General features: G+C 33.9%; 1 protein-coding gene across 2 annotated transcripts in view; it reads right to left on the reverse strand.

Annotated features, from left to right (window-relative positions):
- Positions 1-4547: 4547 nt before the first annotated feature.
- The window catches only part of WDR37 (WD repeat domain 37), a 108282-nt gene continuing 85312 nt past the window's right edge, over positions 4548-27517 (reverse strand). For both annotated transcript variants that reach the window (XM_052000430.1, XM_052000429.1), the window contains exons 12-14: positions 17834-17968; positions 17209-17323; positions 4548-7575 (exon numbers count right to left, since the gene is read on the reverse strand). In XM_052000430.1, coding sequence (XP_051856390.1) covers positions 7444-7575; positions 17209-17323; positions 17834-17968 — 382 coding nt within the window. In that variant the 3' untranslated portion in view covers positions 4548-7443. The remainder of the gene's footprint in view (positions 7576-17208; positions 17324-17833; positions 17969-27517) is intronic.

Here is a 27517-nt window from a genome sequence, read left to right on the forward strand (position 1 = left end):
ACAAAAACCCACAAACAAATGGAAGTGAAGTAAGAGTTAATTAGCAAATACATTGGCAATTCTCCTAAAAGTACATGTGAATAGCATTATAGGACTTGCAAATTCATCTATTTCACTTTATAAAATATCTCATTTCTAAGTATATTCCAGGTTTTCAGGAGAGGCTATTCTTGTTTAAAGCTGCCAGTACATAGCACATAGTAGGTACTTAATAAATGTCTATTAATCAAATAATTATTAGCACAAAGAAGTAAACAGATAAATCTAAAATTCACATTTGCAAGTCATCCACAATTACCTAAACATAACATCTATCCATACAAATGTAATAATTTTAAATGCACATCTCCATACCTTAAATAAGTATTTATTATCTCCAAGCTATGTGGAATGAAAAGTTTTAAAAATATAGAGACCTAACAGGAATCAAAACCATGTGGAAATACAGTGAGGTAATTATCATCTCCATTGTCCAATCTGCAATGAGAGTTGAATGGAAGATGCTTTCAGTGAGCCCAAAAAAACAAAAAATGAACTTAGATTCTAAAACATTTGCTCAATTACAAAAGCCCATTATTTCATGCACCTGTGCACTGTCCACAGAACTTTAAGTAGAAAAAAAACCATAGCAATATATTATCTCCGGACTGTTACCATGTGAACTCTGCCCCCAAAGATGAGAAGAATGAGGTAATATAAAAATAAATGAATAACACATTCATGGTTTTTTGTCTATGGGCTATTTGCTCTGTGGACAAATTTCTAATCCCAAGGTTTCTCCCTACCATCCAGCACCCTTCTAAACTGTTTTCCTTTGTTGTCAATCTGTATGTGCTCAAAGAATGCTAATTTATTACTTATACATATTTTGGAATATGTAATAATCCAAGTAATACATAATTTGGAAACTAAATCAGCTGCTAAAAACATAACATATAATATATTCCAAGTGTTCTTATAGTTACAAATAAAAATGACATTTGGATTATCAGTGGTTTTGAATTATTCATGTCATTGTCTCCCTCCATTAGCAGATAAATTCAAATTGCCAATAATACTAGATAACTTTGGCCAAAAGATGAAGGCATGTTTGCTTTTGTTTTTCAACTCATTTGAATTAGAATTTCCAACCCTAGCTTTGAGCAGCCTGGAGATAGGCTTCAGTTATCTCAAGGGAAATAATAAACCATAGAAAATCTGAAAGCAAACTTAATTCTTTTTAGTTAAAATGTATACATACATACCCTCCCACATATGCACATAGATGACATACAGAACTTTTAGTAGAGTCAGAAAATGAATAAAGCTAAATGCTGTAGCTACAAAATAGAATCACAGCATCCACTATGCCTACTCTGCTCATAGAGTAGACTCCTCAGAACATCTCTAAATCATACTCTAAATAAATATTTTCTTCTAGGAGGAAAAAACTGTAAAGGGTTTTTACCCTTCTTCTATCTTGGCTAGATGCCCACTCTACTAATCAGTTCGAAAGTCTGAACTGCCCATTTTGGGAAGCTCCCAGAGGACTCACCATATTGGTATTAGACTTAGTGCAGACCCCCAATTGGCTTAACCAATCACAGCTCAGGACACAAAAGCCCCAGACACCTAGTAGTTCCAGCCTCTCCAATAGCTAAAATTATAAGCATGTGCCACAGTGCCCAGCTGCTTGTCCAAATATTAAAGGAAGACACTAATATTTATGACCATGATTTTTCTCTTCCATGTTTATTTCTTTGTGCACCACCTGTTCCTCAAAGGGGCATTTGCAGAACTGTGAATGATCATCCAATAATTCAAAATATTTAGTCAAGTATAACTATAACTTACTCTAGTTTCAAAGTGACTCTGTTGTTTTTTTAAATACTTCATTTTCATTTTTAACAAAAGCTGGTTTATTAAAAACTTTTTTAAATTACATGAAATATGTCTCTCAAAATTAAAGTGAGGTTTGCCCAAAGAAGAAGCAGAGGATTGGGATGTGACTTGAATACATTGAAAAACAAGGAATTGTTCATAAGTAGCTAGGTGGGGCAGTGGATAGTGCCAAGTCTGGAGTTAGGAAGACTCAACTTCCAGAAATCCGAATCTGACTTCTGACACTAGCTCTGTGATCCCGGGAAAGTCATGTAATCTTATGTGTCTCAGTTTCCTCATCTGTAAAATACAGTGGAGAAGGAAATGGCAAACCCCTCTAGTATCTGTCAAGAAAACCCCAAAAGAAGTAATGAAGAGTCGAACACAACTGAAGTGACTTAACAAGAAGGCGGCTTCTTATATTACACACACACACACACACACACACACACACACACACACACACACGACAGGCCTCAGGCAATTCTGGAACCCCTTGTTCTATCTCTAGATTTAGTGAGGAGCGTTTCAAGTAAAAAGTCATAAGAGCATAGCTCACGACCAGCTGGTGGATTTTCTATCAACACACTGGAAAGCAGAAATCAAATAGCAAAAAGACTTTAATGAGTACAAAACAGCAAAGGAAGTAACAAGGGAAGACTTCCCCATATATAGATGTGTCGCATACCGGATTCCCACACCAGTGGTAGGAGGAGGAATACTCCTTAAGTGGCTGACTGTGCTAGAGCTGCAGGCCAGCCTGAACGCTTCACGTGGCTCTGTCTCTGGGCGATGGCATCTTTCTGCTCCTTTCCCACAGGAGCAAGTGACTGCTCTTGTCACAGCTTCACCTTGATCTTTCTCTACAAAGCTACTGTCATCTCTTGCTGGGATTCTTCTCTACTGAGCTGTGGCCATCTGGAGAAGCGCTCTTCCAGATCAAAGGGAATACGATTGCTCTTTATGACATTACCCAGTCAAAACACACAGATCTAAGCGTCATAGATCTTTCATGAGGGGAAACCCAGTCAGACCCAGGCGGCAAGGAAAGAGCCTCTCTGATTCAGATCACAGTCAGTGTTTTCTTATCCTGCTCAGAGGGAAGTTCCCAAGGTAAAGTTGATATTTTGGCTACAAGAGATTCTTATCTCCTTTCAGGTCTTTGCTTCCTTTTGCATGTTGTCTTCCTCTATTAGATGGTAAGTTCTTTGAGGGCAGGGACTTTCTTGGTCTTTCTTTGTATACCCAGTGCTTAGTACACATGTTGTTCAGACATTTTTCAATCACATCCAACTCTTCATGACCTGGCACATAATTAGCACTTAATAAAAATGAATATTGTATTAGTGCAATATTAGAAATACAACATATCAGTGAGTTGGGAACTTTGATCAAACTACAAGGCTATGTGAGTGAAGAGTCATAAGGCAGTGTAAATTGTCTACTTTAGCAATGGAAATATCTATATGATTTGATTATTAATAGTTTTGAAAAGGGGTCAGAGGGAAAAGCTGATGGCAGTAAACACGTAGTGGCAAGGCACTCACTCTCTGATCCAGATAGCTGTTCCCTGGTAAGTAGTGAAGTTGCCAGGCTGAATGGATTAATTTCCCTGAGGTGGGGATGGGAAGCAGAGGGTCTCTGAACATCATGGTTAAGTTGCTATTCCTTGTAATAGCAGAAGGGCAGATGGCAAGTTATGTGTATTAACTGGACTGTAATCTTCTGGTAGACAAAATGAAACATGAATCAATTTCCACTTCGGTCCCTTTTTATATAACCAGCCACAAAGCCTTATCCCATAGGAGCCTATCCACTAGGACATTTGGACTTGGAAGAAGCATCTTACTGTTTTTCTTGGTCAGTCTACTATTTCCCAACAATAACAATTACCATTGGGACCAGGACTTAAGAAGACCAAAGTGGATATATTGAGAAGTGCAGTTATAAGTAAGGTTAGTAAGGAATCATGAAAGATGGCAGAAAAATGCCTAGGATCTTTAAAGTACAACGCATAGTTCCTGCAGTGTTTCTCTATCTTAAGCATAAACTAGACAATTGTGAAAAAGAAGCTATTAATGACTGAGACAATATCAGGTCATATTTGAAAGCTCCTGGAGGTTTCTATAACCACTATAATGTTTTATTTGTATGAGACTATAATAATGTACTAAGAGCTATTTGTCGATCTTGATTTACATTTTCCCACAGTAAATAGTATCCCTTTTTTCCAACTATAAAAAATATTTTACTTTCAAATTGGAATAAGAATGGAATGTTTTCTGATATTTTAGTGACCTCTAGAGGAAAACAAGTGCTAATTGCTTTGCCCAAGTGTTCTTTTGCACAGGACTGTTTTTAGTAAAAAAAAAAAAAAAAAAATTAGAATTTTATATTTATTTATTTTGGTACTCATTAAGTGCACAATAGGGAACTTGATTTTTTCCTATTATAAAATTTTAAAATTTTCAACTGGTAGTAATAACCTTTATCTAACTGGTTCTCATTTCAGAGCTGTGAAAAAATTCTACACCAGATAAAAAAACACTTTCTGAAATTATTATTTGACCAATGCAAAACTATTTAAAACACATATGGAATGTTGTAAAAAAAATATATATATATATATATATATATATATATATATATATATATATGAGATTCAAATATAACTTCAAAAACAGTAATCACAGAACATGGATGTTTTAATGAATTTCAAATTTCAATGAAGACACTAAACACTTAAAAAAACAATCAGCACAGTAAAAGTAAATAAAAAAACAAGTAGATCCATACAACACTTACAAATACATATTTCTTCCAAAAGAAATTTGTATTCACAGATTTTAGGCAGCAAATGTTTTACATCAGATTCCAAAATATGTACAGATTTTTGAATCTGTAAAAAAGGGATGTGCACTGGTAGAGAAAAAGAAAGCCACATAAGACCACTGTCTTGCACAACAATGGATCTCCTGTGAAATTCTGCACACTTAATCCTTAAATCTTTAACACACTTTCCTCCATTATTAAATGAAATTCTGGACATGTCTGCATTCAGCATGAAATGGTTCCCTCTTCAAACACTAGTTAAATGGTACTATGAGTGTCTAGAAACATGACTTCATTTCAAACCACCAAAAATTCACTATCACCAATTGCCTACCTGACTTGCTGGAAATAACATTTATGGTCACAAATAGATAGTATGTAAAATCAAGTTAAAAGATGATATAGTAATTAATGGAGTAATATTAGCCTGCTGCTGAGAACTCAGCTCTAGCACCTTGGGAATTACTTTACTCCCACTGAAAATGAGTGTGTACACTCATTTCTGGTGTCAAGAGGTTGGTCCCTCTAGTTTGTGATAAAAGTAAGCAGCCACTGGCAGTGATGTATATACTAGTCTGCATAGATCTGAATGACCTTCAAGTCATATTCTAAAGGCTTCAAAAACATTAAGCAAAAACAGGCTAGAACTTGGTTTTAAAAGGTTGAATCAATTATTTGTGGGTGTGTGGATGTATGTAAATGTATAATATATATGCATATGTAAAAATGCATATTTATATTTCCAGCAATGATTTCAAATTATCTGAATTTCCAAATTAAAAGAAATCAAGTTAATAACTATCTCTGTAATCTAGCATTCAAGAGCAAGTTAATACTCAGGCCTCTGAATATACAATAAAGGGGACAGGAAATTATATTCTGAATATCACTTTTCCAAAAGTTAAAGCATGACAGGGTAAAAATAACTCATAGCAAATACCTCAATAGAATCAAGGCATTATAGCAAAATATTCAGAAAGCAGTAACTAAAACCTGGAACGCTTTTATTTACTATAGTGGCAACTAACTCTAGATTTCCCATACTGTATTTGAGCTAATAAAAAATACCAAATTTGAAAATACATCAAGCCTTCTGAGTTTCAAAGAAAAATTTACTGTAATATGTTTATTTCTTATCACTTCATCAAAAATTTCCAGCTCTATACAATATTATTCTTTTGTCACTTTAACTTTTAACTCATTCTTTTTAGGAGTTCCCTAAGGATCTAACTCTGTAAACTCAGCTTCTGTTCTATTTCTTTTCACTCATAATAAACTCTTCCAAATAGCTTCCTATTTCCAATTAGCTGTATATCATCCTCCCACATCATCTAAAAGTAAGGGAGAAAACCATGAATAAAAAGAAAAATGGCCATCCAAATGTGAGGGGCAGTGCACTAAGATGTCTTTTAAGCAAGACTGAAAGTCAATAAAAAATAATACTTACAAATTTTAGTACGACATTCTGATCTCAGAGAAGTCAAGAGCATAAAAGGATCATTCATTCTACAATATGGTAAGGTATTGCAATAGCGCTAGTCCCAGCTACGCATATGAGAAAATAAAAGAATCTTCCAAACATACAAATATTTCTTGCGTCATAACCTTATCAAACCAATAGCAAATTGTTTGTACTCAATTTTTTGGTGTGATTGTCTTCTTCCCTTATGATTTTTTAATTCAATATTCCAGCTATAAACCAAAAGTGCTTTAACTAGGCCACAGTGAGATTCAAAGTTCATAACATTCATTTGTGAGGTAGTACTCATGTAGTCGCAATGCTGGCTCTCAAATGCCACCAGGGAAGTGGACCTATTTATAAAGATGCAAACTGAAGGTGTAGAACATAAAAAAGATTTTGTTTTCAGGTAGGTCACCTAAAAGTAGGAAATCCTTCTCACAAAGGTCAAGTCACAGTCATTGGATGAGTCATCTGAAACTTCTATAAATTGTTTATAACCATAGCTATAAACTAAAGTGCTTTAAATTTTGCTTCAACATATTTCAGTGATTAGAATTCTTATTTTGGAATTTGCTAGTGCAAGACCTTATGAAATTGAAATGATTTAATATTAACAGGACAGAAAACACTTCTTTTTAAAAAGAAACTTCCTCTGAATGTTGTGGGTCAACATTCTAGACATACTAGAAGCTGCTAAACTTTTACTTCTCAAATCCATGCTATTCTTAGAGAATTATACTCAAAATTAGCATTGAAATTGTATTACACTGAAGCACTACATGTCAAAACTTCATGAAAGAAGTAAACATGAAATGTGTGACTACCAGTGAAATTCACACCAACTCAAATTCAGGCCTTCAATCTTTTCAAAACATGGTAGGTATTTATGATTTTTCTGTAAAATGCAAGAGACTGCTATCTATATCACAATGAGTATTTGGATTTCACATTGACACTGAATTCACAGAAATGTAATGCCCTACTGTTTATGCATCAAATGTGGAATAATTCATGAGCATTTTATGTGCTCAATGGCAAGTGAACTTCATTTCTAATAATCAAAGGATGCCAGTATGTAAAAGGTCATATACAAGGTCTTAATCAGGGAAAGAAAAAATGATCACACATTTTCGGTTCATTTCATGCAAATTGGGCACAATGTGGAAACAACATTTACAAAGACCCTTTTTTAGGGTTAAATTCTCACAATAATGGCAGACCAATATGCAGAAATATCTGCATGAGTTAAAAGTCTATGGCAAAAAAAAATTGTGGAGAATCAACAAATCTTATTTTTCTTGCAGCAAAGCAGGGATGTTGATGTTCCAGCCAATGGCCTGGCGATCAAACCCACAAGTAAACAGATTGCATATTGGATGATCTTCACTCCAAGCTGAGCAGCACACCATTCTTCTGTGACCCTGGTAATAGTCAAAAAAAAAAAAAAATGAAATTAGTGTCCAAAATCAAGATCTATAAAGTGACAATCAAATTAGCAGTAGGGAGAAAAAGAAAAGCAAAAGCATGATGCTCACCTCCAAAGAATTTACCTTCTAATGAAGAAGAAAATATGTAAACAATGATGTACATTCCCTCCAACCCCCACCAAAAGTAAAAAATTATAATGGAAATGGAAGAGAATCTTAGAGAGAAAACACTAAGTGAAATGGCTGGGGAAGGGACAGGTACTCAGAAGAGAGATTGGGACTAGACATAAAGATGTTAAGAATTATCTGTAGAATAATAATTAAACTCATGAGTCTCATTCTAAAAAATGAAGTGGTTGGTCTAGATGACCTCTCAAATCCTTTCAGAGCTCTAACCCTATAGTCTTACAATAGCATTGAATGATTAGATAATATTTAAAGTTTCTGTCAGCTCTAAAGCTATGATCCTGAAAAGTTGCATTTAAATTACTATATGAATAAATAATTGTTTTATAACATTAACTAACTAGAAAAAAATGCAGAGCACCAGCTTTGTAAACAAAACAACAACACAAAAAAAAAATGCAAAGATCCGCTTAAGGGGTCCTCAAACTACTGCCGTGAGCCAGATGCGGCAGCTGAGGACAAATATCCCCCTCATCCAGGGTTATGAAGCTTCTTTATTTAAAGGCCCACAAAACAAAGTTTTTGTTTTTACTGTAGTCCGGCCCTCCAACAGTGAACTGGACCCCTATTTAAAAAGTTTGAGGACCCCTGTTCTAAACTGATGCCTACCAAATTTAAGTCCTAATAAAAATTAAATTTCTAAAAGAAACTATTCCAAAATAATTTTAAATATATAACTTTTCTTACAAAGAAGCCACATTATATATATATATATATAACATAAAGACATATTAAGAAGTAATTTATGATAGAAGAGTAATTGAGAAGCGAAAGTGGTATTAAAAAAGAAAAGTACATCAATGAATTACATTCAAAAAAAGAAATAATCAAAAAGAACAAAAAAAAATATGGTAAAGAATGAACTAAGCACAACAAAAATGTATTTTAAGGGTCAGAATTATCTATGTAGAGACCTATATCCTATTTTGATTCCTCAGATGCCTCTAAACTTTTCCAAATACTACAGTTATAAATCCACAGCAGGATCCTTACAAAAAGGTGAGCAATCAAGTCATGAATTTTTCTGGCCCTGAGCAACTCAAGTAACCTAACATAATTAGAAGTCACAACTGATTTCAGTAGGAGTAACTATTTATGAATTCAAGTAGTGGTATAAATAGATTAAACAGTGTTATCTAATTTTATACCAACAATTTAGTCTATGAGAATCAATATTAGTTGGTTATAAAGGTATTCAACCAATTGGGAAAACAATGTGGTAAGATAAATAAGTCTGGATAGAGTCAGAAGACATGAATTCAAATCTTTATTTTAAGTAAGTGGCCCATTTCCTAGCATGAAAAGGGAAGAGTTTGGAAAAGATCACTTTAAGGCCCCTTTCCATGCCTAAAAAATCAACACAAAAAAAGGCCAGTGAACAGAGCTTGATCTGGAGGTTTAGGGAAAAAGGGATAATTATTCCTAATTATCTCATCACATTTATCTCCTAATAACTCAGAAGTAATAGTTAACCATCAAGATGAGAATGATGTTAGAAACACTGAAAGTAGGAGAAGAAAAGATTAAATAACACTAAATTATAAAATTGCACAATTAAATCAAATATAATTGTAGGGTTACATGATCAGCACAGAGGTACAATGGTTTTCTTTTTGATAAGACCAAATGATTGTGATCTTTGCTCAATCTGTTCTCTCTCCTAGTAGAGAAGGTAAAATCTCAGGAAGCCTTCTCATTCCTCAAATGTATATGGTAGAATAAAGTTTTTCTTAAAAACAAAACAAAATTAGTGGATAGAGCACAAGCCCTGAAGTCAGGAGGACTAGAGTTTAAATCTGGCCCCAGACACTTAACACTTTCTAGCTATGTGACCCTGGACAAGTCACTTAACCCCAATTGCCTCAGCAAAAAAATAAAAATAAGTAAAACCAAACAACAGAAGGGCAGCACTTTTAATTTAAGAAGTGACTTCCAGTTTCACATCAGGGGATAGAGAAAAGCAAAATGAAACCTAAAGAAGAAAAGATAGAAAGCCACTGAAACTTTGAAGTAGCACACACTAGGTATTCCAAAAGTCTGTCCAGTTTTAAGCTTCTGTTTGACTCCTCAAAAAAAGGGAAATTAATGAGATTATCTAAGGAGAAAGCAATAGTTTGTTTCCAAGGAAATATGACATAAATAAGAGAACAGGTCTTTTAAGATGAGAGGACATCCAGAGTAAGGTAGTGCATATGCTAGGCACAAACCCCAAGAAGATAAAAGAGAGAGTGAAAGGAATCATATTTGCCCTAACATTTATAAAGGCACTTTTGGGGGGTAGTAAAGAACTAGAAGGAAAGTAGATGTCCATCAATTAGGGAATGGTTAAAGTAAACAGTGGTATCCCTCTTAGATTGGCTAGGATATCAGGAAAAGATAATGCTGAATGCAGGAGGGGATGCAGGAAAAGTGGGACACTAATACATTGTTGGTGGAATTGTGAATACATCCAGCAATTCTGGAGAGCAATTTGGAACTATGTTCAAAAAGTTATCAAACTGTGCATACCCTTAGATCCAGCAGTGATATTACAGGGCTTATATCCCAAAGAGATCTTAAAGAAGGGAAAGAAACCTGTATGTGCAAAAATGTTTGTGGCAACCCTCTTTGTAGTGGCGAGAAACTGGAAACTGAATGGATGCCCATCAATTGGAGAATGGCTGAATAAATTGTGGTATGTGAATGTTATGGAACATTATTGTTCTATAAAAAATGACCAGCAGGAGGATTTCAGAAAGACCTAGAGAGATTTACATGAACTGATGCTGAGTGAAATGAGCAGGACCAGGAGATCATTATATACTTCAACAACAATACTATATGATGATCAATTCTGATGGACGTGGCTCTCTTCAACAATGAAATGAACCAAATCAGTTCCATTTGTTCAATAATGAATAGAACCAACTATACCCAGCGAAAGAACTATGGGAAATGAGTGTGAACCACAACATAGCATTTCCAATCCCTCTGTTTTTATCCACTTGCATTTTTTATTTCCTTCTCAGGTTAATTTTACATTATTTCAAAGTCCGATTCTTCTTGTGCAGCAAAATAACTATATGGATATGTATTCATATATTGTATTTAACATATATTTTAACATATTTAACATGTATTGGTCTACCTGCCATCTGGGGAGAGGGTAGGGGGAAGGAGGGAAAAAGTTGGAACAGAAGGTTTTGCAAGGGTCAATGTTGAAAAATTACCCATGCATATATCTTGTAAATAAAAAGCTATAATAAAAAAAAAGTGGTATCTCAATATAATGAAATATGACTGTACCATAAGAAATGATGAAAAAGAACAGTTCATAGAATTCAGGGAAAACAAGAACCCAAGTAGGGTAAAATAAGCAGAACCAAGAAAACAACCTGTGCAATGACAACAGTATAGAAATATTTAAGATATCTGATCGAGGCCAACAACCACCAGAAGGCCAAAGATAAGAGAGGTGATAGAATAAAAATATAGAAGGAGAGCTTCTTTGTAGACACAGCCCCTGCATGGGGGCCTTAATTGTCAAAAGTATTAATTTTGACTACCTCTCTGATTTTTAAATGGTGATGAAGACCTGCTAGAGGTAAGAAGCAATAAAGATGCCTCCCCACCCACTCCACCCTCCCCCTCCAAAAAAAATAAATAAATAAAATGAGAAAATGAAAACATGGAGAACCATTGAAACTTTTTTTTTCAATGCATAAAAAGAGAAGGAAATTCAGAAGAAAATACAAATAAGTAGGATAGTTTTGAAAATGATTTTTATCAATGGGGAAAAACTGGAATCTTTCCCAGTAAGATCTGGAGTGAAGCAAGGTTGCCCACTATCACCATTATTATTCAATATTGTATTAGAAACACTAGCCTCTGCAATAAGAGTCAAGAAAGAGATTAAAGGAATTAGAGTAGACAATGAAGAAAACAAACTATCACTCTTTGCAGATGATATGATGGTATACCTAGAATCTCTGGAGATTCTACTAAAAAGCTATTAGAAATAATTTATAACTTTAGCAAAGTAACAGGATACAAAATAAATCCCCATAAATCCTCAGCATTTTTATACATCACCAACAAAATCCAACAGCAAGAGATACAAAGAGAAATTCCATTCAAAATAACTGTCGACAGCATAAAACATTTGGGAATCTATCTACCAAAGGAAAGTTAGGAATCATATGAGCAAAATTACAAAAAACTTTCCACACAAATGAAGTCAGACTTAAATAATTGGAAAAATATTAAGTGCTCTTGGATAGGCCGAGCGAATATAATAAAGATGACAATACTCCCTAAACTAATCTATTTATTTAGTGCTATACCAATCAGACTCCCAAGAAAATATTTTAATGATCTAGAAAAAATAACAACAAAATTCATATGGAACAATAAAAGGTCAAGAATCTCAAGGGAATTAATGAAAAAAAAAAAATCAAATGAAGGTGGCCTAGCTGTACCTGATCTAAAACTATATTATAAAGCAGCAGTTACCAAAACCATTTGGTATTGGCTAAGAAACAGATTAGTTGATCAGTGGAATAGAGTAGGTTCACAAGACAAAATAGCTGACTATAGCAATCTAGTGTTTGACAAACCCAAAGATCCTAATTTTTGGGATGAGAATACATTATTTGATAAAAACTGCTGGGATAACTGGAAATTAGTATAGCAGAAATTAGGCATAGACCCACACTTAACACCGTATACCAAGATAAGATCAAAATGGGTCCATGATTTAGGCATAAAGAACGAGATTATAAATAAATTAGAGGAACATCGGATAGTTTATCTCTCAGACTTGTGGAGGAGAAATAAATTTGTGACCAAAGATGAACTAGAGAACATTACTGATCACAAAATAGAAAATTTTGATTATATCAAATTAAAAGCCTTTGTACAAATAAAACTAATGCAAACAAGATTAGAAGGGAAGCAACAAACTGGGAAAACATCTTCACAGTTAAAGGTTCTGATAAAGTCCTCATTTCCAAAATATAGAGAGAGAACTGATTTTAATTTATAAGAAATCAAGCCATTCTCCAATTGATAAATGATCAAAGGATATGAACAGACAATTTTCAGATGATGAAATTGAAACTATTACCACTCATATGAAAGTGTTCCAAATCATTATTGATCAGAGAAATGCAAATTAAGACAACTCTGAGATACCACTACACCCCTGTTAGATTGACTAAGATGACAGGAAAAACTAATGATGAATATTGGAGGGGATGTGGGAAAACGGGGACACTGATGCATTGTTGGTGGAGCTGTGAACGAATCGCCAACCATTCTGGAGAGCAATCTGGAATTATGTCCAAAAAGTTATCAAACTGAGCATACGCTTTGATCCAGCAGTGCTACTTCTGGGTTTATATCCCAAAGAAATACTAAAGAAGGGAAAGGGACCTCTATGTGCCAAAATGTTTGTGGCAGCCCTGTTTGTAGTGGCTAGAAACTGGAAACTGAATGGATGCCCATCAATTGGAGAATGGTTGGGTAAATTGTGGTATATGAATGTCATGGAATATTATTGTTCTGTAAGGAATGACCAGCAGGATGAATACAGAGAGGCTTGGAGAGACCTACATGGACTGATGCTAAGTGAGATGAGCAGAACCAGGAGATCATTATACACTTCGACAACCATATTGTATGAGGATGTATTCTGATGGAAGTGGATTTCTATGACAAACATATTCCAAACAAACAGCACAGAATAGAAATTTACAATTTCATATACAATTTTCTTTTGTGCTCCAATTTGTACATAAAAATTCTCTTTTTGATATTTAAGTTCAAAATAAAAACAGGCTTTTAAAAAAAGCAAGCTGAGTTCACAGATTTTATAAGAGATCCACAGTTTGATGTATTTTTTCTGTTCTACTTTATACATGAAAATGATCTCTTTTCTGATATTAAATCAGAAAGAAATAAATTAAAACAAAAAAACAAGGAAGTTCTAGAAAGTTGGGAGACTATCAGAGCAAAATGTTACATAAATTGTCAGATGATATCATTGTATCAAATATTTTTGCTTAATTGTTTCCGTTACAAAAGATTTCAATATTGGAAGAGCAGAGTGGGAAGGTTTTGTTCATTTTGCAAAAAGGAATATGATGCAAAAACAAAAGATATCAATATAATGCTTTTTAGAACAAAAGGAAAAAAGAAAGGAAAAGACTGAGAGATAAGATCTCAACAATAGTACAAACTTAGGTAAAATTAAACTAGTGGAATGACTAACTCCAAAGAGTAGAAATTAATGGTTCAATATGAACTTGGACTCCCACAAGGCCTACTTTGATGCTTTACTATATTATCTTGGTAACCATGAGTTCCCAAAAGCAATGCCAGTAGAGAACAACTGACAGACTGTATTAATTGTGTTAAAGAAAGGTTTCAGCTACCTCCTTGACAATATAATGAATCAAAGATCAAAGAACATGAGAGCTGGAAAGAACCCAATACATCTTTCTTCCTATTTCAGAGTCTTTCTCTCCATTCCAATGTCTGCCAGCAAATTAGAATACTTCAAACATATATTACTAATTCTATGTAGTGGCCTGAGAGCTGGACCTGAAGTGAAGAAGAATACATGGCTCATTGTAAGTGCTTATTTCTTTCCTTTCCTTCTTTATTATAATACCTCAAAGGTCAGTGGTGGCACAGTGGATAGTTGAGTGTGTTTAGGGGGGTGGGGGGGAGAGGCCTGAATCTGAAAGATTTTAGTTCAAATCCCACTTGAAGAACTTAACTGTGTGACTGGGCAAGTTCCTTAATCTGTTTGTTTCAGTTTCCTCAAAAGTAAAATAAGGATAATAGTGGCATCTACCATGTAAAGTTAAATAGTTGGCACAATGGATATACCGCACCACCCCTGGGGTCAGAAAGACCTGAGTTCAAATGTGGTCTCAGATACTTCCTAGCTGTATGACCCTGGGCAAGTCATTTAACCCTGTTGGCTTCAGTTTTCCTTATCTGTATAATGAGCTGGAGCAGAAGATGGCAGACCGCTCTGGCAAGAAAACCCCAAATGGAGTCACAAAGAGTATGACACAAATGAAACAACTAAACAACAATACCATGCAAAATTATAGCAAGGATCAAAATGAGGTCTGTGTAAACAGTGCTTAGCATGTTACTTGCCACACAATAGGAGCTAAATAAATGCTTATTTCCTTCCATTTCTCCTTCCCTCAAATATATGAACCTCCTAGGATGTCAGTACCCTCTTCCTCTACCTCAACTACACAGACTGTCGTATCCCTGAACTTGCAATCACTCAAGTGTTCCAACTTCACTCTTCATGTTTTGATAATCTCTCGTCTTCCTATAATTTCTCATTTCATCTCCTCTGCTTTTACAACTCTTAACTTCTTTATCCACCCCAATATCCTGCCAATTTTCCTCCGTATTATTACTTCTAAACTCTTCTCCCTGCCTCAATCCCTTAATGAACCAAATGAATTCCTTCAGAAAGTGCCAAACTCACACAAGAGGAAGATGTAACTGGCCCTGGAGTCAGGAAGACCAGCGTTCTAATCTCACTTCAGACACTTGATATTTATTAGATGTGTGACTCTGAGCAAGTCACTTAACCCTGTTTGCCTTGGGGAGAAAAAAAAAAACTAATAAAAGTAATCGAGAAATGTTTAACAAAATAAATAAACATATATGACATTTGTTTTTGTCTTTCAAGTAGTTTATGTCTGACTCTTCCTGAGTCTGTGTTGGGGGGTTTGGCAAAGATAATGGAATGTTTACTATTTCTTTCTGTGCCTCATTTTATAAATTAAGAACTGAGACAAATAGAGTTAGTTAAGGGTTACACAACTCAAGACTCTGAAGTCACACTCAGAAACTCAGAAAAATGAGTCTCTTGCTTACTTCAGGTCCAGCAGGAGGGCTTTCTATCCATTGTGTTGCCTCACTATCCAAGAATAAAACATAGATAATGTTAATTGGTGGCTTTTAAAGTCCATATCCATCCCCACCACATCAATTTTTAAGTTTATTCTAAGTTATTCTTTATTCTTGAATCCCTTATGTCCTTGTACTATTGCCAATACCAGCTTGTTAACCTGCAAGCCTAGATTAACTCAATTCCACTGTCATCCTTGACTCCCCCCACCTCCTGCTGCTGAATAGAACTGGAGGAAATCATGAACCATGCCAACCTAACAGGATATAACTGGATTCACTACAATTTTATGTTATCTAATCTCAATGAACCCTCACTACAGCAAGGAAATCATCTTATTCCTCCCCAAACAATTCACTATTTACTCATCTTGGCACCTGATCTAAATCTCACTTCAAGTTTCCCTGGTATCCCCATCAGCCATTCTCTCAGTTTAAGGACCTTAACCCTCATATCTCACTTAAAAAAAAAAAAACCAAGGTCATCTGCTAGGAACTGAATCCTTCAGTGGGATGTGGGACCCAGAATTAAATATGCTGGGACTTAAAAAGTTTGATGAAGTAAGAGTACATAGCTAAAGAAACATTTTGTGTGAATTAAAAATATTCTTCACCCTAACTATCCTCTTTAATCTCCATCCTCACCCAAACCTTATGCCTATTATTAACTGGTCTATTATGCTTAGGCTTTAAGTTTATAACAACTCTGTGTGGTAGGTAGGTAAGGATTTATAAGGTTGCTTAAAAGCTGCTTAAAGTTCTAAATCTATGAATCTACAAAGTACTATTACCCTCATTTCACAGAAGGTAATTGAAGCTTAGAAAAGTAAACGTCACAGAGAGAGCAAATGCCAGAGCTGGACAATTATCAGATTCAGAATGGATTAATTATTAATAATTAAATGCTGACTATCATTTGATCAATTAAAATTAACAAGATTTCTATTTTTAAAAACTCATTAAGTTTCTAAAGAAAAATTTGGAAATTTCTACTAACTCTTTATTCAAGAATTCCTCTTACGTGGATCCTTGATTTTTTAGTTTCTCTTTTTTACTTTTCCCCATAACACAAATCATTTATTGTGTATTACCACAACTTAAAAAATTCTCTATTCAACTCATTCATGCTGAAGTATTATCTAAAAATGCTGACTACCACATTCCTCTCTAGAAGGAGTAATATTGCTATTTTAACAGGTAATGCTAAACATCCAATAGGCTGATAGATATTTGTATGTTTCTCAGTGTGTGTGTACACATGTATGTGACTACATATACATGCATGCAGATGTTTTACAAGACTGTATGATCCTCAAATTAAACGGTATAACAGCATACTTCAACTATATGTAAAGCTAATCCTAATTTAGGGCCAATTATTCAATAATTAGCTTATCATTTAGTTGTCTGATTTTTCAATACATAATGTTTAAAATAACCAGTTCTTAAAATTCTGAACTCATAAAACCAAAGAAGAGATGCAGTGCTCACTTTGAAAAGTAATAACTCAGTTACCTGTCTGTTGCTTCGAGGGAGCCTTGCTAATCGTACTCCTGACATATCAAATAATCTAACTTGTCGGTTGTCATGTGGAAGGGCAATGATTCTTTGACCAACACATACATTAATCCTGCAGAGAAGAGATAAAAGTAGTTTATGTACAGAACCTACCAAATATTACTTGACAGAATAAACTTCTGAGTTCACTAAAAATGAGTATTTAATTCTTTATATATTTTACTGAAAAAAAATATGGTATTAGAGATATTACCTGAAGTAGGGGACAAAATTACTTATCTCCAGCTCTACTATATGCAACTGGTACTCAAAATTAGAAACAAAGTCTACTTTATTGATTAAAAATATCTGTACTTTCCAGTCATTGTTAAATATATAACAGAAAGAATCTAGCTTTCTTTTTTAAAACCATACTACAGACTACCCCAGTTTGATTTTATTTTTCACACATGAATGTATATTCAGGGTCAATGATGACATATCTAAATTCTCCTCCAAATATATTTATTCACAAAGTTTCAAGCTAGATGTTTTGTAGTCATTTTCCCTAACTATATATCCCACTTTTTAGAGCATTAGTGACTTTTTATATAACTTTATATAACAAATAGTTTAATGTTACCTGTTTATAGCAGAGTCTGTTCGAATAGTTGCAATTGGGGATCTCATATTTTTTAAATCCCATACTTTTACAGTGCGATCATCACTGCCTGAAACAACATTGTCCCCCACAGTAAAGACAGCAGAGGTCACAGTGCTAAAAATAAAAGATAAAATAACAGTTTAAAAAACTTCAATTCAGGTTGATTTGTTTTAATATTTTCATAGACAACATTATATATTGTCTCATATGAAATGCAACAATAACTTTTATAAATTTCTAAGAGGAGTGTTTTGTTCTATTGATTCATATTATATAATTAAATCACAGTGTCTTTTTTATTCTACAAATTGTCTTCTCATACTTGAAAATTCTCTAAAAAATAAAACATCAAATTTGATAAATTCAATTCCCTTCTCTTTCATCAAACAAACAAACAAAAAAGTTCATTCTACTAGCATTCTAACTCTTTCTGCTAAGAAGAAAACTGAAGAAGAAAAAACATAGGCTGAAATCTATATGAATTCCTATATATTTGAGTGCATGAGAGACTGAAGAAAATGTGTGTATTCCATAAATTATTTCAAATGTAATTTGTAATTCGATTTATGCCTACATATATAAGCAATTGGAATATTGTATTACTTCAGGATCTTACTCAACATTTAGACAAAACAATTATGACCAAAAAGTTACATTCAGAATCACTCACTTAACTTATCTGCCACCAAGTATCTCAAAGAACCATTTAAAAAAAAAAAAATCAAACTATCAGGTGAATACTAGAGAACCCCTTCTTACCCCATCAAAAAACAAGCAAAGAGCCAAGAAAGTTGTATGCAGGGAATTAGAAAGCCTGAATAATTTTAAAGAATGGCAAGGACAGGAAAAAGTAGGAGGAGAGCATTTAATTTCTTTTAGCCTTATGAGTCTTTTACAATTTAATACTATAATGGTCTGAATTATAGACTAACCCAAAATGCTACAAATAAGATTTATCTGAAAGGGGGGAAAAATTTACACATGTAAAAATAATTACACAAAATTAATGAAATGAAAAAATCTTTCCCATAAGTTTTTTAAAACAATCTTAAGAATCACAGGTTCTACCAAAGCTTTTTACAAAGCAAATTTGGGGATGAATATGGTATATAGCCCAAATAACTCTCCATTCAACCTAAATATTGTCATATATATATATAACAATCTAGCTTTCTATCTATAAAATATAGTTTTTATCTATAAAATAAATAGTACTAGTTCTTAATGACTAAAATTTTAAGGAATACAAATTTTAAATACTATTCAAAAATTATTTTGGTCTCCAAGGCCAAATCTAGGTGAAAATTGAAGAAGACATTCAAAATTACATTCAATAGCTTCAGTATTTTCCAAATCTTTGATTCTTTATAAGATTACTAGTTCTTCAAGCAAAATAGGTGTGTTTCCACAGGAAAAATATTACCTAATGCCTTTTTGGCATTAGCTGTCAGTTGAAAATAAGACAAAAGGATTTAGTGAAGGACTGTGCTTGAAAGCCCATGACAGAAATCTTACTACTTCAAATAATAAATTTTGACTGTGCTTATTCCCTCTCCTTTTCCTTTCTCCCTTTCTTTTACCTAACAGATTGTATTTTAAAAATAAAATAAAACCCAGATTCAGATCTCTAAGAGATTAAGCAAACAATGAGATTTCAATTTTTATGAGATATAAGATAATAGCCAAACTTTATGATCCCTGAAAGCTGTAATGCATTTAAAGTTTTTCAAAGTGTCTACTGAAATTATTATTTTTTTTTACTGAAAGTCTGAGATATACTATAGGTCTAAAGTCAAATTCAGATATACCTATAGCATACACCTATAATTACTACTACCTTATGAGCCTCAAAATTAAGTGGGCTACCAATCTAGTACCCTACTTCAAAAGAATAGTGACCACAGTTTGGATAATACATGAATCACTTCTCATGATTGTACATATAAGCTAATAAATCAAAAGCTTGTCTAATTTCTACCTATAAAATTTACTGGCATATTCTCTAGTTAAGGTCATGCACATCAATTTCTTAGAATTTAGTAATTCTAATTTAAAATGTCAGTTGTTCCTGTCACTTCTGCTGTACTATAAGAATTTGATTTCATGTTCTATTCAGACTACTGATTAAGATTAGCATTATCCTTGTCACAATGGCCCAGTTTACCAAAGCCTTCTTAATTAAAATTGACATCAAATTAAGCTTTAATTAGGACTAAACTCTATTGAATTGTGGGCACAAAATTTCTTAATATAATACCAAAGAGCAGCAAAGCTATTAACAGAAAATTTAACATGATACCCAAATCAAAGAGCTTCACCAAAACTTCCTGATCATCTTTTTCCATACACAACCACCACACACAGCATGAAAGCTTTTGTATGTAATTGGCATATTTTCTATTTTTCAAGTAAGCACTCTTTTAAACATCTAAATGAACACAAAATTTCTAAAACATGTCATTTCTTACTAGTTAAAAGTTTCTTGAGGGCCAGAACTAGGTAATACATACAACTTTCTGATATCTCTTAAATACCTAGCAGAGCACCTAACACAATAACTGTTCAGAAATTCATGATTAACTGATGTACAAAACCAAACTATGCTAAAAGATGTCTTCAGGTTAAGATAATAGGAAGACTGATTGGCCATAATCTCACTAATATATAATACACTAAATAAATTTTAGTAAAATATCACAAAGCATTCCTTAACTTTAAATTTAGCAAACATCTTAAGAATTTTCTAACAGAAAGAGAGGGAGTAAAGGGGAGAAATCTTATCTAAACAAATCAGATACATTCTGTCTCTAAGTCTAGTTGAACTCTGATCCAGATGCCTTTAGATTTACTGAAAATAACCCTTGCCCTATTCACTATCAGAAAGTTTTAACCTGAAATCCCTCAGAACCATAACAGTAACTGAAAATTGCTACTGGCCTGTGGAGTAAATGGCAAAAGGCAATATTCATCCAAGGAGAACAGCATCCAAAAATGCCTTAAATCATCTCCAGGGATAAGTTTAATATAAGTTATTTGAAGTTTTTTGGTATAACATAAGAACCAAATGAAATTTGCCAACAATATCCAGTTATTAAATGTCACCAGAGAACTGAGATCTTTATAAATACTCACCAAAAAAAAAAAAAAGATATCTGCTGTATTTCTGCTGCAATTTTTTTTCTAAAAATAACAATTTCAAATCTGACAGAATCAAAAATGGTGGTATTCCTGTCCTTAAAGGCACAGGAAGAGTCCAGGAGAAACATCCAAAGGAAGTTTGATCAGTCAGGGAAGAGGAAGTAGAAACTAAGATTCATTAAGAGATGACACTCTAGCAGAATATGTCACATCATAAAATAAAAAGGGTGATCTTCACACCTAGATTCTTTTTTTTTCTCAATAATATTTTATTTTTCTAAATACATATATAGTTTTCAACATTTATTTTTGTAAGATTTCATCACTCCTACATTCTTGATATTCTCACTGTTAGTAGTAGTTATTTGTTCCTGGATTTTTAAGGAATCTGCTAAGGAAACTAAACTACTGGCTTTAGAAATAGAAAAAGAAAGCCAGACTTCTTTGCCTTTAGATTATGTCCAAGTCCCAGTTAATGGAAGAAGTAACTAGAAAAAGAAGGTGAGGAAGGAAAATTAAGCTTGTAGCATAGTATTAATGAAAAGAGTACAAGACTTCATCAAGGCTGAGTGGGATTTCAAGCTCTAATGCTTACTAGTGCTCTTATCTCAAACATGTCATTGAATTTTGCTGGATCTCAGTCTCATCTGTAAAATGAGGAAAAAGATGCCTGGATCACAGATATACAGCAAAAATGACCTCAGAGAACAAGTCAAACTTCCCTTTCTGACTTAGGAGGATAATATGGCCCTAGAGAGTGATGTGCCCAAGGTCCATATAGACAAGAAAACCCAGAAACAAATGCAAGTCCTCTGACTCTATCCACATATCTTTCCAATATATTACACTAGCACCCATCTATTTATGAAGAATGTTGTAATTCACATTATATAAAAATGAATTATAATATATGAGCTATAATGATGTAATTATTCCTCAATAACAAAAAAATCTAAGCTACACCTATGTACATAAGTAGAAGGGAATTAACACAATGATCTTTCTCTCCCTTCCTCCCTCTGTTTTTTCCTCCATCCTGCCCCTCCTCCCCTCCTTCACTTCCTCATCAAGATCACAAACTGAATTTAAGCTCTGGCTGCCATCTCTAATCTGCAATAAGATGAGCATTAGTGGCTTCTCTCTTGAGGGGAAGAGAAAACTCAACAAAATGAGAAAATAAGAGCTTTCCTCATACTAGAGGCCCTGGACTAACAATGACTAACAAGCAAATCCTAAAAAGTTCTAAGTATTTCCACAATCTGAATTAACTTTATCTAAAAGCTTGACAGCTTGATTTCAACACTTGCCCCTTAAAATGCTGGAGACAAACTGACTCAGGGAGAACCAAAGAAAGTATGATCACCTAGGGAAAAGAAGGCAACAACTAAGATGAATTAAGGCTCAAAAGTGTCTGAGATTTTGACTTTTTTTCTTGTTGTTTCTCAAGCCTATGAATGTGACATGCCCTGAATCCCTCTTATGTTCACCTCCTGAAACATATCTTCCTATACTCCACTGACATCATAGGGCTGTGTGGGGACAAAAATGCTCTAAAAACCATTAAGCGTTACATAAATGTGAGTTATTAATATTTGTTAAGGACCATGCCTACGTGAAGGGACAGGTCTGAGAGCCTCCACAGCTGTGAATTATAACACTTGAAGGAGCTGCAAAACAGCCTTTGCAGATGTTTCTTGTGGATTGGGAATGAAATAAATTGGAGGCAGAAGGAAGAGGAGAAAGGTTAGAGAACAGCAACTGCCTCTCAATCTCCTTGTATCACCATCATCCTCTCACATGAAGAGATCCATTCTACAGGTCTGAGTTAGACCTCCAGCAGCCATTGGCAGATGGCTCCCATATCACAATATATGGCATCCAAACATGGGACACAAGAAAAACAAGAAACAAAGAAGCAGCAGTATTTGAGAGCTGTTCGTGAGTATGATTCTCCCAGAGTTCCTTCTGGAGAAGGAGAAGGAAAGGGAGAAGAGACCCAGTAAGACTTTTTTAGTTGGGCTAATTAAAAGGATCAACACATCAAAGGGCTGGGCCAGGAAACTGATGAGAGACTTATGAAAAATGCCTGTTCTGACTATAGTCCTCTTCTCTGTTTCAAAGTTTGCTTCAATGACATCTCACACCTCCTATAGTGCTGTTTTCACTCTCTAGCATGTGGACTCAGATACCTTGACATGTGGACTTAGATAACAGCTAACGCCTAATCTTACTGACCATGCTGTGGGGAAAAATAATCACGTTTCCATAAAACAAAAATGGGGAATTGTTAAGGACCATGCCTAAGGGACAGATCAATTCTCTGAGAGCCTCCACAACTGTGAATTATAACACTTGAAGGAGTTGCAAAGTCACAGATGTTCCTTGTGGATTGGGAATTAAATAAATTGGAGACAAGAGAAAAGAGGAGAGAGGTCAGAGAACAGCAACTGCCTCAGTCTCCTTGTATCATCATCATTATTCTCTCACATGAAGAGATTCATTCTACGGGTCTGAATTAGGCCTCCAGCAGCCACTGGCAGGTGGCTCCCGTATCACAACAAATATTAATAATAAGACCCCTAAAAAGTCTGAATGAGGTTGTATATCAAGGAAGCAAACTGAAAACCTAAATCACTTTTTGAAGACAGAGTGAAAGGAGAGGAACTCAGAACAGAAGAAAAGATAATAGGATTGATTGCCACTGGGAAGAATCTAATTGTGCCCTAAAGGTGCAAATGAAGAAAACAATACCTCAGAATCCAATCCAGGTCTAGAAAGAGGAACATGTCATGAAAACACAAACTTTTTTTTAAAATTTAATCTAAAAAAACCTTTAAAACATAAAATTAAAATGTTATAATTTCCTTCAGCATGCTTGCTAGGCATCAGATGATCCTCAAAATTATCAACGAATTATTATTTCTATTACAAATGGAGAATCTAAACCAATAAAGTTATTCAGGTCCAGGGAATCTATAATAAAATGGGAAGTTCAAAACTATTTATCAATTAATTCAAAGGCAAATATTTATTGAGTACATATTTCACTTCATTAAACAGCTAATTTTATTATGGCATGGGGGCAAGTCAGGGTTCTTGAAGGCAGTATCATTGGAACATAAACTTTGTTATATCTTACCTAGATGGGAAGGCTTTGACTAGTGCCCTGTGATGGATTATAGATTCTAGCAAGTTCCGAGATGTTCTTCATCAACAGGTTGTTCAGAACAAATATTCAAGACTGAATGATAATTATAACAAGAATAATAACTAATGCATACACAGAAATTTAAGGATTGCAAAGGGCTTTACAGATATATTATCACTGGAGTTTACAATCATACTTTAAAGGAAATATTACAAGTATTTCAACCACCACTTTTGCAGATGAGGAAATCAAAGCAATTAAGGAGGTAAAGAAAATTGCCTTTGATGAAAGCTAGTAAATGTCAGGGGCTCAGTTTTCCCAGAATACAGTGCATCACTACACCTCCTATACCAGTGGTTCTCAAAGTATGGTCTAGAGAATCCTGGGGATGTCTGAAACCCTTTTAGAGGGTCTACAAATTCAAAAATAGTTTTTATTTCCAATATGGTAAATGTCTATAAATATAATCCAGATAAACAAAAACTCTTTGGAGAGATTCTCAATAATTTTTAATAGGATAAAGATACTGAAAACAAAAGTTTGAGAACCACTGTCCTATACCATACATAAGATATGTCCTAACTACTTACAAAGACTTTACCATTTATTTTAGAAGGTAAGATTACAATATGCAGTACAGAAGGAGACTGTAACTACTAAATTGTCATAGACAATTGTTACATCCTCCTTCCAGATACTCAAATGACACCTTCTCCCTAAGCTTGCCTTATATTTCAGGTGTCAATTTAGATCTAGTCATCTTTGTACCTTGTACAAAAACACTTTATTTGTGCCTCACTCATGCTCAGAAGATCTCATTTTGAATCATTTTCATTGATATATGTGTTATATCCTCCTAATAGACTGTCAGCTCCAGGACAGAAGGGGTTATGCTTTATTTGTTAATATTTGTAGCTTCCTCAGCAAATTATATATGGAGTGCTATATGAAGGCTCTTAATAAATGTTTTTTCTTTCCTTGAATTCAACAGACAGGCCAATGTGTCTGACTCAGGAGATAATGACTAACACAAAAATATAATTCTCACCTCTTTTCTATGTACTATTTGCAAAAGAGTTACGAGAAAACAGGACTGAGAGTAAAATCGGAAAATTTGTTTTTGCTCTTTTCAGATCTAAATACCAAAAAAAGTAAGTTAAACTTAAATTAAAAAGCATTACACACTTAAACTTAAATAAAGTTTAAAATGTCTATTGATTTGTCTTTGGACTTTGGTCTTCAGATGACTTTGGTTATGTTAAATTAGCAGTTAATATTCTGCCAGATTAATAAAAGGAAATGTCAACCAAACATCTTATAACTCTTTGTTAATGGAATGCTAAAAAGCATTAGGTTTTTAATAACTCAAAAGCCTGACAGCTACCATAGGACATCAAAAGGGAGAAAGAAAAAAAAAAAAATAGAAAAAAGGCAGTAATGCTCAAGACACCCTTAAAGTACCAGTCCCGTAGGGAGTTTGGGGCACTTCTGCTGCTATGCCCTGGAAAAGCTTCAGATTCTGCCAAACCCCAGCAAAACTCATTTATCTTGTCGCAGCGAGCAGCCGAGCAGACACCTCCAGCTGACAGCCCGGCACTTTCTCACCACACACCACTGCCCGATCTGGAACATTCTGTTCCCTCCGTGGGTCTCAATCAACGAAAATACTGTAATGCTAGCACTCCTCATTAGGGCTAACAGCTGTCTCCCCAGTCACACAGAGACACAAAACTGTTTTGCATAACAATCTGCTGAAATTTCACACACAAGGAAAAAAATATGATGTGGAAAATGCTGGACCATGAAATGCTGATGGAGAGTACTTTGGGGGCATCACATTAAAAAATTTGACACTGTAGTTTCACTCTTTTCACTCCTATAAAGTTATTCTGGAAAATAAATTACTATCTTTATATAAAAGAGTCAGTGTCTGAGTCATTATAGGATAAGTTAAATTTATTTCATGACAAAATCTTTTCAACACAGGATTTATATTTTTTCGAATTTCATAAAATTGTTGTCAATATCTTTATTTGTGAATCATGGCAACTACTAAGTTAGTGACTATGGAAGTTAATTGTTAATATAAAAATACACAAGTAAAGTATCTATGTGCTAAGTAATACTCTCTAAAATATATCCTTTTTCTACAATTGAGAACCAAAATATAATCCTACTAAGCCATAACTCAAAATTCAAAATTTACTAAACATTGGAATAATTAAGGCTTTGTGGCAAACATTTTTATTTATGTACAAAATAATACATGTAATCAGTTATCCAAATTTCCTAAATTATGTAAAATGTGAAATACTCAACTTGGAAAGGAAAAAACTTGAAATCAATTCATCTCAAAAAATTTAAATAGTTTAAAATAATCTGCAAACAGAAGCAAATTTCTTTTCTGGTAGATCATAAAGAAAGATTCTATGACAACTTGGCAATAAGGAGACCTAATGTCTAGTCCCATCACTGCTCTTAGCTGGGTGTGACTTTAGGAAAGCCTTCTTTTAACATCACTGAATTTCATTTACTTCATCTTTAAAATTAAGAAATTGGAAGGACTAGTGGTAGCGGAGGAAATCAAGTCTAAATTAGTGAAATGTCTGAGTTAAAACTTCTTTCATCACAGAGAATCATTTGAAATTATCTTTACCATATTTATTACTACTTATAAGTCTCAAAGTTTTATTTCCATTCCTCAGTACAGCAAAGGGTGGACTACATATTCAAAGACTATGGCAATGAAGCCAACAAGGGCTGTGACAAAGGTTATTAGTCAAACTAACTCAATTAGTTTACAACTTATGAACATTGGCTACAGGCTAATTAATTTTTTTTTTTTTTGGTCAAAACTATGCTTAAAGTTCATTTAAATTACAGAGGTGTTGCAATCTGCATTAATTAAAGTAGTATTTAGATTGACAAACTTAAATATTTTTAAAGCATCAAAGTTTTGGTATTAAAGAAGTTAGCCAAGTACTTTTAGGAGTACTTTGAAGCAATATGCTTTCTTAAAGGACCACAGTCATTCAGTAAATATTTATTGAATGAATTAATCTCAATCCTGGTTTTGAGATACCTTAATGTATTTCACAAATTATCACTAAGAATCTGCTGAAATTCTCCAAAAAATAAGGTAAAACTAAACCAGGATATAAACCAAGCTATATTTTCACAGGAGGGAAATTATCTACTGAAAACAATTATTAATATGGTGGAGTAATTTTTTAAAATTCTGGAATATGTGTTAAAGCTATCATTAAATTTCTCTACTTGCTTAATAAACAAAAGATTTATATGAACAGATGCAGAGCTAAGTGAACAAAACCAAAAGAATAAATTATACAATAATAACATTGTAAAGACAAACAACC

The sequence above is a fragment of the Antechinus flavipes genome, chromosome 5, assembly GCF_016432865.1.
Source record: "Antechinus flavipes isolate AdamAnt ecotype Samford, QLD, Australia chromosome 5, AdamAnt_v2, whole genome shotgun sequence".
Lineage (NCBI taxonomy): Eukaryota > Metazoa > Chordata > Mammalia > Dasyuromorphia > Dasyuridae > Antechinus > Antechinus flavipes.